General features: G+C 40.7%; 1 protein-coding gene across 1 annotated transcript; it reads left to right on the top strand.

Moving 5' to 3' along the window:
* Positions 1-87: 87 nt before the first annotated feature.
* lmod3 (leiomodin 3 (fetal)) lies at positions 88-9,469 on the top strand. The gene is made up of 4 exons (XM_084427882.1): positions 88-2,571; positions 3,917-4,188; positions 4,492-6,018; positions 9,042-9,469. The coding sequence occupies exons 1-4, from the start codon at positions 2,391-2,393 to the stop codon at positions 9,087-9,089; spliced, it is 2,028 nt and encodes a 675-aa protein (XP_084284008.1). The 5' UTR covers positions 88-2,390; the 3' UTR covers positions 9,090-9,469.
* Positions 9,470-13,621: the final 4,152 nt, after the last annotated feature.

Genomic DNA, 13,621 nt, shown 5'->3' with positions numbered 1-13,621 from the left:
CTCAGTGATTCACAATCAAGGAACATCTACAGGTTAAATACTAAAACAAAAAGGCCTCTATGTGCTTGGCCTATACAAGTGTGTTATTTTTTTTCCAAGTGTTTGTGAATGCATGCAAAAATAGGTTTTGCCCATGCTTACCATTTTATAAAGACAGATTACAGATTACATTCTGCCAGTATTGGTGCACAATATGGTGTTTCTGGCTTTGTGTTCATGTTTGGTTTAGCTGTCTTTCTGTTAAACCAAATCTTGCTTCAAGCTAACAATAAGCCTCTTTTCAACACTGCAGAATTATTGCAACTACAATACACATTGATGTATAATTAGTGTAGGTGGGAGAAAATTCTACATGGGAATTATGGTAATTGCTCAAAACATGTTGAGCGTTTTTAATGCAAGAAAAAAATGAAACTGATACAAGGGTCAAATGCAGATACTATATTTTCATGCACATAAACATCATTATTTATTAATATGTTGCATGTTATTGAAGAGACAGGAAAAACGATGCCATTGAAATATTGTTTCTAGGATCATTACTATTCATTGATTAAAGTTTGTAAAAGTAAGGAAGAACAAGGATAGCATGTCAGTTTATATAATCTTTGTGGGCATAAATAAATAATTTAAGCTGTTTCCGTTAGCATATTTATATAGCCTGACGTCGTCATACTCAATTCTAGTCAGAATGTGAGTCTGATACTTCTCCATTGAGCTTTGATTATGGGGCGTGTTTCAACCGAACCAGGAAAAAAAAATCCTCTGCACTCAATTGGATAGACCTACAACCAATCAGAGCAACGGAGTAAGTGACGTATGTTTTTCATTCATGTTTCCGATCGCGGTTCTCTGTTCCTCTTTTAAAATTAATGCGCTGTCGATATCTTCTATAACAGACGCGATGGCGGAATCTACACATGATGTTTTATAAACAAATTTCAGGAGGAGCACATTCAAATAATCAATCCAATCAACCGTCTATCAGCATGAGAGGAAAGCATATATTTATTCACTCGGTCAACTCACCTAACATGACAGTTTTCAGCATCCCTGCACTCACTCTTGGCTTGTTCTTCCACAGCCAGGAATACGGGGGGAGTACTTTGGGTTCGGGCCGAATACCGAGCCCGAAGCCTCTCCTCAGACAGCACGCCAAATATGCATTTATTCTATCTGACTTATTTGTAAGCGTGAACTCGTGAAATCTCAATTCTTCAGCGGCAGTCATTTGAATTCAACCCAAGCGCTCGTTGATGACGTGGATGATGACGTTACCGTTGCTTATCTGTCCATCATCGTATAAAGCCCGCCCTGACAATTTGATTGGTCCGAACAATTTTTGTTCGGGCATAATAGCTCCTCAACGGAGCGAGTCCAGACCGAACTTCCCGACCAAAAAATATTGTGGGCGGGGTTCGGGCTGGCACCCAGGCTAATATTTATAGCTAACCTTCAAAAAACGTTTGATGATTATTCAACACCAATAAAAGACTATTAGTCTTTGTTGGTCTTGATCTGTGTCACAAATGATACAGTATTAATAGATTTAGAATACTGAATGGCATCTATAAAGGGATCACCAAGAACACTTTAATGGGATGCCTTGTTTTCCTGGTGTAATATTATAAAATGAGTGTATATTGTGATTATGCAATATTTGTATTTTAAGGTGACTGTCAACCCACAATTATTTTTTTAAACTCTCTCAATGTCAATATGCAATTTTAGCTTTCCAAACATTTCCGACAAACTACACTTGCTCAAGTATTTTTCCTCCAACGCTACACAACACTAATGTTTGTGGAGTCTTTCCATCCTACATCAGCCTGCTTTTCCTGACCGCCTGACTGTTGTGTTCAACATCAGACAGATTTTATTTCTGTCCTCATAGAACTGTGGAGGATTAGGGGTCAAATCACTATATATTTCTAGTGCTGATGGTACGCAGCTTTTTAACACATGGAACAGGCCTGTTTTACTGGCCTTTCAAACAGCCAGGTTTACAATGTCTATTTTTCTTTGGTCATCCTGTAATTCCAGTTAAATAAAATGTTTGTAGCTGAAGTTAGCGTCTGAGCCACCGGGGCCGCTTGACTGGCATGTCCACCTGCTGCTGTTTTTCTCCACCCTACTCTCTCTCTCTCTCTCTCTCTCTCTCTCTCTAGTCTGTCATGTTGAAATTCAGGGGACGGACCAGCTGACTCAAGTTGCTGAAAAAAGTCTATGTCTGTATCTCCCCACGTGTTCCATAAATACCATCCCCTCTGTTGAATGGAGGTTATTTTAGATCGTACATGCGGCATAAGGCCTTGAGTCCTGCCACGACGCTCTCGCTGCGCTTCGAAACCAGTGGCTTTAGTTGAGTTCTTGAAAACACTAAGGTGGACATGTCTGAGCACACGGATCAGGAGTCATACACAGAAGAGATCGATGAGGATGAGATTCTGGCAGGCCTCTCGGCAGAGGAGCTCAAACAGCTCCAGAGTGAGATGGACGACATTGCTCCTGACGAGAGAGTGCCGCTGGGAATGAGGCAGAGAGACGCTTCTCGTGAGGCGACAGTCCGAGGTATTTTGTTGTTAATATATTCAGCCGTTTGTTGCCATTAATCTTGAGAAAAAAATAGGTGATCTTTGTAAAAAGCTCTGAGGTGCTGAAAGAAAATGAGTTTAACACTCAGCCTACTCCATCTCTAACTAATTCCCAGTAGACCAGTGCTAAATCTGGTGGTAGTATCGCACTGTAGTTTTAAGTAATCGAGCTTTAAAATATATTTAAGAAATATCAAACTCGTGTTGTTGTATTGAACATATTAGCTGTCCTGACATTCAGTACAAAATGTGTAATATCACTTAAAGGGATAGTTATTGCAATTTTCAGACAAAATGTGTCCAAGTTTGTATATTTTTATTCCCTTGATTGTCTGACTTATATCAGGCAGGGAGAGTGATTGAGAAACCTGTTTTGGTGATGCCAGTGGCACAGAAATTACTCAGCTATTTAACAGCATACAAAAGGTATTTGTGCCCGATATCCGGCTTTCATTGGTTTAACACAACATAAGCCGCTTTCCGACCAAGTAGTTACAGGAACTTAGTTATAGGAACTGTCCACTTCTAAACAGTTCTATGAACTACTCTTCCCCCAAACTCGGTTTTGCTGTTTGCGTTCGCACTGGCCAAGTGGCCATAGGAACTGGTAGGAGGGACGCAAAGCACAGCGACTTTTATTTTGACGGCGCGACGGACCTTTATTTTGGCGGCGCTGAGAACGCCAGAGCAAACAATGCTCGCGTTCACTGTGTTTATTAATTAGCGATCTGTCTAACAGTACTGTTATTAGATAGAACTGTTATAGAAAGTAGACAGTATATGGAAAAAAAGGTTATTAGCCTATGCCGTGTGGTTGATGTCCAGTGTTGCTAGCTGGGCAGATAAACATAATCATGTTTGACTTGGTCCCCTCAAAGTTGCGTTGGATTTTCTCTTCAGCATAAAGGTTTAGAGACCCATCTATCACTGTTTCCCACGTTTGTATAGTTACTTTGTGGAGTAAATATATAGGCTATAATCTGTGTGTTTACATTATAGCTGTTTTAAAATGGCGGGTGGTGTTTCACATGCGTTCGGTCATCAGCGTACACTAACGTCACGGGTAGTTCCTATAGTGCTGGTTTAGACCCTACTCTGAAGTAGGAGCTAAATTAGTTCCTCCAAATGGAGTTCCTAGAACTAAAATCGTTCCTAGTTCCTGCGGTGCGAACACGCCGACATCCGGGTACTTTAGCCAATAGTTCTAGGAACTGTGAAAAGGTTCCTCCGGTCGGAAAGCGGCTATAGTCACATTTATTTTGAAGAAAACGATTTTTTTTTTTTTACGATTATTTTACAGTGTATTTTTTTTTCTATTTCAGATTGCAGCGAGCCCCAGTCAGAAGAAGAGATCGATGAGGATGAGATTCTGGCAGGCCTCTCGACAGAGGAGCTCAAACAGCTCCAGAGTGAGATGGAAGAGATCGCTCCTGATGAGAGAGTGCCGGTGGGAATGAGGCAGAGAGACCAAACTGACAAACCACCCACTGGATCATTTGATCACAGATCACTGGTGGAATACATGTACTGGGAGAAAGAGTCCAAACGCATGCTGGAGGAGGAGAGAGTTCCCACAACTCTATTACCCAGTCAGGTAAGATAAGTTATTGTTTGCGTTGTTTACATTCAGAGCATTTCATGTCATATAAACTGTTTTGCTGAAGTGCTTCGAACTCTGATTATTAATCATCAAATTTGACTATTTATAACTGCTGCAACCAGGAGGCCAAAAATACTACAACAACAAATGCTTTGAAACAGCAACTGTGCTGTAAACAGGACATTCTATTTTTAGGCTTTGAGTAAGTTGCTGGAGATTAAATGTTTCATAATTTGTAGTCTTTAAAAGTTGTTCAACTCTTCAGATTTGACCCTTCTGTCCATTTGTCATCATCAGAAGAAAACCGATGAGGAGCTTGAAGCAAAAGAAGAAGATAAAGTTGAAGAGGTGGAATATGTCTATGAGGAGATCGTTGAGGAGGTTGAGGGAGGAGATGGAGATGTTGTTGTTGTTGATGAAGTGATTGAAGAAGTGATAATGGAGGTTGAAGAAGAGGACAAAGCAAGCAAGCAGCCTGTCGAGATAGAACTTGATGCCACCGACCCCATAGCGACCTCAGAAGATGGTTTACAGCCGCCTCCAGAGGTTGCAGATACAAAAGTTGAAGCAAAGACAGAACAATCAGAACTTAATGAGACAGAATCTAAAGCGAATGAGGAGACGAAAGCTGATTCCACCAAGTCTGAACCTGCTCCCTCTTCATATGAGAACTGGGTTCCCGAGAAAGAGGAAAGGGTCATATCCAAGTTGAAGATCCCGAAACTTGCCCTAGGTGGAAGTACTTTTGTTAAAAAGACCGCAAGACCTTCTGGGAATGAAACGAATTTGGAGACCACTTTGGATAAGATCCACAACAACAACCCCTCTATCACAGATGTCAATCTCAACAACATTGAAAACATTCCCAAAGTAATGCTCCTTGATTACGTCAATGCTCTCAAGAAGAACAGACACGTTAAGACCTTCAGCATCGCAAATACCGGTGCAGATGAAAACGTGGCATTCGCTCTGGCTAACATGCTCAGAGAGAACAGAAGCATCACCACACTAAATATCGAATCCAATTTCATCACAGGAAAAGGGATTGTGGCAATAATACGTTGCCTTCAGTTCAATGAGACACTTACTGAGCTCCGCTTTCACAACCAAAGGCACATGCTAGGACACCATGCAGAAATGGAAGTGTCTCGTCTCCTCAAGGCTAACAACACTCTTCTGAAGATGGGCTACCACTTTGAGCTCCCTGGGCCTCGGATGGTGGTCACCAATCTCCTAACCAGAAACTTGGACCGTCAGCGGCAGCAGAGAATGGAGGACCAGAAGCTCCAGCAGATGAAAGAGCATAGGAAGGTCATGGAGATGTATGAGAACTCTCTCAATTTGCCCCCTGGCATGTTGGAAATGCTAGGAGGCTACATACCGTTGGCCCTACTGCAGGGTTCTCAAGATGGGGCTGAGGAGAGTTCTGAAGGTTCTCCTGAACCTTCACCACAACCAAGTCCTCCTCAGCAGCTCCGCAAGACTCAATATCTTGACCCACAACAGCATCCTCGAAGTTCAGACACAGGAAACCCCTTAAAGGAAGTACAACTGAAAAAGACTCCAAAACGAAGGGATCCACTTCTGGAACTGAACCAAAGGGATGAGAGGAAAGATGGAAGAGCTAATGTTCAGCTGAGGAGTGTTCCTAAACAAAGAAGCACGGCAAGAGAAGGACCTGCAGATGAGAGAGCCAACCTGAAAGATATGATAAAGACTCTAAAGCCGGTTCCTCGAAGGCGACAGCCACCTAGAGTGGACCCAACACCTCGGGATCAGTTGCTCAGCGAGATTCGACAGAGCAACGTGGCTTATCTCAAAGCGGTATGTAGTGTTGAAGTCTCCCAAGTTAACAATTAATTAGTTGCTGTGTGCACAAACTTGAGTGGGGGCCATTGTCAGGGAGGGACAACTGGGAACTGTTGTTCTTTTAACAATGGGGGCACACTAATGTCTTCTATGGCAGTGGTTCTCAACTGGTCTTGCTTCAGGACTCTGATCAAGGGGAAAGTCAACACAGTACAAAAATGTCCATAAAAATCAAACAATATATTATGTACAGTATTAACGTTTCTTTGTTTATGTATTAATGTTACTATGAACTACACAAGCCTACATGCATACAAAATTAATAAGAAGGCATCGTCTGAATTAAGGATGCCAATTTACATAAATTCCCATAATCTAATGTTGTTTAAATTAACAATCGGTTAATCGATAACCAATCTCTTAAATCCAAAGCGGGCAGAGGGGGGCGCTACTATGTTATCACGCTGGATGTGATAACCACTTGCTTAACCAACACAAAATAGCTGTCTTTTAAAGTGTAGAAGCTTGGTTTTACAATTAGATGTGCTCTATTTTCATAGAGTGAAAAAATAACTGCTTTACATGAAAATGTGATCTGTAAAATCATTGTATATAACTTGTCATGGATCTTTAAAGGTCTCAACAAGCAGAATATAACAAACATATTTTTTTCAGTTAGACCAAACTATACCAAGTATTGTATGAAATAGTGCACGTATGTGTAAACAGTACACATATGATGCCATGTAAATATTTTGCGCCAATTTTTTGTTTGTACCTTCGCAAAACATTAGTAAACCATAGTAGATTGTATATCTTTATTTAAGCAGGTGGTCTCGAGCGAGCCCAAACACAACATAAGACATAGATCCCGGAGTGGCATGACAGGCTGCTTGGCTAAAGCTATAGAACTTCCAGGATCGGATCATGTTGCAATTAGATCATGTTAACGTCATTTGAACGTTCAACCAATGGAAACTGGATTTCGGGGGTGGTGGGTGGGTATAGTGGATAGGGAAGATGTGTAGAGACCAATCTGACACTGTTTTACAGCTAGAGTGTGCTTGGATTGGTTTGATCGCTCAGACTGACAGATTTCTATTTATCGTGCGCCATAGAATAGGAACGCACAGCTGAAACAGAGCTGGAAAACCATTACTCATCGACCAGGATCTTATTACTTGTTTATTCTATGTACTTTTATTGTGGCGTTTACACAAGTAAGTAATTATTTTGTTCAGTAAAATCACTTTCAAGGGTTATTTGACTCTTGATTAATTATGTTTCTAAATAAACAGCTAGCTTACCTAATCCGTTGCATGGCTTGAAGACATTAGATTTACTTACAGCTTGCACCAGTGCAAACCCTCTATTGGCAGCAAAAAACTACTCTCAGGATTTATTAAAGACACGCAGTGAAAAATTTGCGCTGAAAAGGCATGGACAGGGTTATTTTTGCGGCTGACCTTATTGCATATGCATTTGTTGGAGTTTCCCTTTCAGACGCAAAATTAATGAGAGGAGAGTTTTTAAATAAGGTGGTTTACTAAGGTTTGCGCTCATCAATTTACTGGTATTTGCGCCATTATTTAACGGGCCAAAAAAGCATGTCTTAAACCAGACGCTAATTTGCGCTGCTCTTGGTAAATTGAGTTGGTCATTATGAAAATGATCCGGCTGAATCTTTCTTTAATTTATGTGTCGTCAGTAGATCATGCGCAGAACTTTCCACTCCCATCAGCGCTTTTGTGGGATTGCGCTCTCACGCTAATTTGCCCTGTTTAGTAAATCAGGCCCTAAGTGTGTTCGACTTGACACCGCGCAGACAGATCGGTGTGTGACATCAAAGTACAGCAAGAGCAATTAAAGAGCAGATGCCGTAATACGTAACTACGGAGTGCTTGTTTCATTTTTCCGTGTCTGTTGTATGTGTTTTGCCCATGAGCCGCACACACCTCAAAATGACACAATCTAATGATGACCTTCGACCATCGATAAGTTATCGATTAAATAATTATCGACAATTAATCAATCTTCGATTAACCGTTAGCGTCCCTAGTCTGAATCTAGAAAAATGTATAATTTTGTCAATTATATTGTTTTAATAATTTGTAGGTATTTTAAGGTAATTTCAAGGTATTTTCTTTTCTCTTGTGTAGTTTTTGCATTTGACTGGCTTCTATGAAGTCTATGCTTCTATGAAACATGAATTCTTCTTTTTAAAAGCTGACTTGCCATTCATTTTTCCATGCTAACTTTGCATTTAGCGTAGTTTTTACACAGCAATATATGAGAACAGAACAGCAAAACACACATACTGTATAAACTATCAATTGAGAAGCCCTGCTTTATGGTTCTGCAATGCATAGATTACAAATTGTGCGTCTGTCCCTGACCCCCAAGAATCTGAATGGCCGTGCTAGTGTGAGCAAAATAAAATAAAAAATACATTTTAGATTTGTTTGTTTTTTTAAAGTAGAGACTTGCTGCCACCTACTGGTGATTTTTGTTTCCCATTTTAAAAGTAGGCCTATAATTTATTTTTGCAACTTTTTATATTTCTATAATCAGTTTTATATTCAAAACATTAAGCTCATAACATTATTGATGCGATTTTAATTGCAGCGTAAATGCATTAATGCCACATCTTAATATCATTTCAGACATGGATGGATTTTGTTTTCACTGATTTCATTTGTTAGTAACAATAGCCAGTATGTATGAAAATTTGGTTCATTTTGTAGATTTGAACAATGAATTAACACAATACTGATTTGTATCGTGATACTACTTGGAACCGTGATACTTCATCAGCTGGTATAGTATCATAAGACATTTTTATGATATTGTGACAACCCCATTGAGGAGAGTTGTTTCCTTTTACACAGACATATCTTTGTTATTTTATTTACTTTGATATTGTGATGCCAACTGAAAAGCTGTCAGTGATCTTGAAATGTACTGATGGTCCAAGAAAGTAGTACCAGTGTTGTGTTAATGTAATTTCAAAAGAGCTTACTTTTGTTTCACACCCACAGGTACCTCTTCCAAAAATCCTGGAGTCAAGCGAAACCAGTCTCTTCTGAGCCACACTCATGACTTCAGAGAGAGAGACCACACAGAGGGACAGGGCAGGCCAACATCACGACAGGCACAACAGATCATGGAAACGGGGAAGTTCATGTGGCCAAATGATTCCATGGTGCTCCTCAAGTAATGGAGAGAGTAGTGTTACGTAATAATAAGAGACAGCAGTTGCATAATAATAAGCCACACCACGGTGGGCACTTTGATGATGTCCTGAACTGTAAAATTCAACATGCACATCTATTTATATTAACCCCATCACTAAATGTCTGAATGTTTTTTGGCTACACATAATGCACATGGTAAAAGTATTATTTTGCTTGTCTGAAATTGTGTTCATGTATTTATAGTGTTAATAAACTTAACAGTGTAAATGTCACTCTGGACTTTTTCTTAATTATGTTTTTCTAGTGACTGTTATTGAGATAATTATGTAAATGCAGTAATGTTTTTTGGTTTTCAGTAAGCGCTTTTTTTCTCAGTAACATTCCTCTTCCTACACAAGGGGCAGCCAATTAATGTTTGATCTCAAACTAATTTATGAAAAAATATTGCATTAAGCAAAAATACATTTGATCTTTAACCAAAGCTACAGTCAAGAAGCTAAAGTCTAGCTAAATTTGACTTGTACATCAGTAATGATTATTTAATACAATTTAAACAACATAGCAAAGTACATAAACACATTATTATGGTAGGCCCCGTTATTATAGGCCAGGCTTAATATGCACACTTACACTCACCTAAAGGATTATTAGGAACACCATACTAATACTGTGTTTGACCCCCTTTCGCCTTCAGAACTGCCTTAATTCTACGTGGCATTGATTCAACAAGGTGCTGAAAGCATTCTTTAGAAATGTTGGCCCATATTGATAGGATAGCATCTTGCAGTTGATGGAGATTTGTGGGATGCACATCCAGGGCACGAAGCTCCCGTTCCACCACATCCCAAAGATGCTCTATTGGGTTGAGATCTGGTGACTGTGGGGGCCATTTTAGTACAGTGAACTCATTGTCATGTTCAAGAAACCAATTTGAAATGATTCGAGCTTTGTGACATGGTGCATTATCCTGCTGGAAGTAGCCATCAGAGGATGGGTACATGGTGGTCATAAAGGGATGGACATGGTCAGAAACAATGCTCAGGTAGGCCGTGGCATTTAAACGATGCCCAATTGGCACTAAGGGGCCTAAAGTGTGCCAAGAAAACATCCCCCACACCATTACACCACCACCACCAGCCTGCACAGTGATAACAAGGCATGATGGATCCATGTTCTCATTCTGTTTACGCCAAATTCTGACTCTACCATCTGAATGTCTCAACAGAAATCGAGACTCATCAGACCAGGCAACATTTTTCCAGTCTTCAACTGTCCAATTTTGGTGAGCTCGTGCAAATTGTAGCCTCTTTTTCCTATTTGTAGTGGAGATGAGTGGTACCCGGTGGGGTCTTCTGCTGTTGTAGCCCATCCGCCTCAAGGTTGTGCGTGTTGTGGCTTCACAAATGCTTTGCTGCATACCTCAGTTGTAACGAGTGGTTATTTCAGTCAAAGTTGCTCTTCTATCAGCTTGAATCAGTCGGCCCATTCTCCTCTGACCTCTAGCATCAACAAGGCATTTTCGCCCACAGGACTGCCGCATACTGGATGTTTTTCCCTTTTCACACCATTCTTTGTAAACCCTAGAAATGGTTGTGCGTGAAAATCCCAGTAACTGAGCAGATTGTGAAATACTCAGACCGGCCCGTCTGGCACCAACAACCATGCCACGCTCAAAATTGCTTAAATCACCTTTCTTTCCCATTCTGACATTCAGTTTGGAGTTCAGGAGATTGTCTTGACCAGGACCACACCCCTAAATGCATTGAAGCAACTGCCATGTGATTGGTTGATTAGATAATTGCATTAATGAGAAATTGAACAGGTGTTCCTAATAATCCTTTAGGTGAGTGTAGTTTTAAACAATATAGTATATCCATATCTTTATCCACCAAAGGGTTCTTAACCTGAGAAAGATTGAAATCATCTGCATTAACATGATTTAGCAAATCTAAAAAAAAAACAGTTCTCAGCCAAGGACCCGGAGTCAGTCCGGACAGGTCTGAGGAACATCACCATGTACAAGACACCATCCCACGATCTGTGGAGAAACAACAACTGGCTGAGGATCTGAATGTGTTTTACCACCAATTTGAAAAGCCCAGTCTCATACCTCACACCCGCTCTGATCTGCACTTCACACATACACCAACACCTCCTGCAACCCTGCGCTTAAGGTCTGTGTGGAGGACGTGAGCAGAGTTTTCAAAAAAACAGAAGACCAGGCGCAGACGGTGTTTCACCTGCATGTATAAAAGTCTGCACTGCTGAACAGACCAACTGGCCCCAATATTCACAAAGATCTTCAACAGATCACTGGAGCAGTGTGACGTTCCCCACTGCTTCATCGCTCCACTATCATTCCAGTCCCCACAAAAAACAAAATCACTAGACTTAATGACTGTCGCTCTTATGTTGGTGGTCATGACGTCATTTAAGAGACTGGTGTTGGACTACCTGAAGGACATCACTGGACCCTTGCTGGATCCTCTTCAGTTTGCCTGCAGAGCGAACAGGTCAGTGGATGATGCAGGCAACATGGGACTGCATTATATCCTGCAACATCTCAACAGATCTGGGACTTACGCAAGAATCTTATTTGTGGACTTCAGTTCGGCTTTCAATGCCATCAGACCAGATCTTCTATCATAAAATCTGACCCAGCTATTTATGCTCAGCCCAATCTGTCAGTGGATCACCAGCTTTCTGACAGATAGGCAGCAGATACTGAGACTGGGAAAACTCTCACTTTCAGCACTGGTGCTCCTCAGGGTTCTGTCCTCTCCCCACTGCTCTTCTCATTGAACACAACTGACTGCACCTCTAAAGACCCCTCAGTCAAGCTCCTGAAGTCTGCAGACAACACCACAGTCATCGGCATTATCCAGGATGATGAAGAGTCTACATACACACAAGAGGAGCTGAACAACTGGCTGTCTTGTGCAGTCACAACAACCTGGAGCTGAACACACTGAAAACAGTGGAGATGATCGTGGACTTCAGGAGAAACACCCCAGCACTCCCCCACTCACCATCATGAGCAGCACTGAGGAGCAGTGGAGTCATTCAGGTTCCTGGCCAACACCATCTCTCAGGACCTGAAGTGGGACACTCACATTGACTCCATTGTGAAAAAGGCCCATCAGAGACTGAACTTCCTTCACCAGCTGAGCCACCGGAGCTGCTGACACAGTTCTACTCAGCCGTCATTGAGTCTGTCCTGTGTTCATCTATAACTGTCTGTTGTGGTTCAGCCACCAAATCAGACTTAGGGAGACTACAACGGACAGTCAGGACGGTTGAGAGGATTATTGGATTAAAACTCTCATTACTACACATCGTCTATCATAACTGTCCATTTGTACAAAACAAATAGGCTATATATTCTTTGTTTCTATTACTGTACTATATTCCATTATTTACATTTTGTTGTCTTTATAATTTTGTGTTATGTTTCATTTTTATTGTGTAACTATGTATATCTGCACTATGTCTGTACTTTCCTTCAGCACTGTAACCTTGTGTCACCAAGACAAATTCATTGTGCGTGTATGTAAACATTTGGCAATAATTATTGCTTTCTCCAATAATTTTGCCAAATTCCACTTTCAGAATTAGAATCAGAATAAGCTTTAAAGCTCTTTCTGATTCTAATTCTGAAAGTGGAATAGGCTAAATTATTACATTGCTGCCCTCTGGTGGACCACACAAATCTCATCCTATTTAAATATATATATATATATATATATTAGACATGAACAAGATGTTAGCTTGATAGAAAAGTTTATCTGTCAGCAAATTATTCAACCACCCGACTAGACCACATAGTGATCCCACGTTTTTACATCAAGGCCTGTATTTAGTATTCAGTAACTTGGGCGGCCCCAGTCACAGGATGAAGTGGGGTAGATGCCAATATTCATAAACACCACAATGCGTAAAATGAGAAAAAAGTTTGCCAAACCTTGTGCCGTCTCCGGCTGTGGGTAAAAGCCTCTCGTCTGTCGCTCTGTACATCCTTCTGGAAGATCCCGAAAAACTAGGCCGCTTGTTTTTAACAAGGACCCCGGTTATGTCAGTATGATTTTAACAGTTTGTGCGACACATTTGAATGAGGATTGTTTTAATATGTCGCAATGTAATGAGCTTTGCAAAGAGGCTGTTATTGAAGAATGGAGCAGTGAAACTATATTGTAGTTGACGGCAAACCATAAGTTCATCAAAACTAGCGCGGCATAGCGAGCAAACTCTTCACGTGTAACTTAAAGAGTGTTTAGACAGGAATCTTAAAGGCGCCACAACATTATTTTTATTATTATTATTTATTTGCTTTTAGTCCGTGTGTTTCTATTTAAGGTCACCTGTAAGTTAGCATACTCCTAAAGTTTCAAAAAAAAAAGTAGTTCAAAGGAAAAATGTTGACTCGG

Source organism: Rutilus rutilus (genome assembly GCF_951802725.1).
Source record: "Rutilus rutilus genome assembly, chromosome: 13".
NCBI lineage: Eukaryota > Metazoa > Chordata > Actinopteri > Cypriniformes > Leuciscidae > Rutilus > Rutilus rutilus.
Note: the sequence above shows the minus strand (reverse complement) of the source record. Positions and strands in the feature narration are given on the sequence as shown.

Coding starts and splice junctions, on each gene's coding strand:
- lmod3 (XM_084427882.1), top strand. CDS start 2,391: ATGTCTGAGCACACGGATCAGGAGTCATACACAGAAGAGATCGATGAG. Junction 2,572..3,916: donor TCGTGAGGCGACAGTCCGAG/GTATTTTGTTGT, acceptor TTTCTATTTCAG/ATTGCAGCGAGCCCCAGTCA. Junction 4,189..4,491: donor CAACTCTATTACCCAGTCAG/GTAAGATAAGTT, acceptor TGTCATCATCAG/AAGAAAACCGATGAGGAGCT.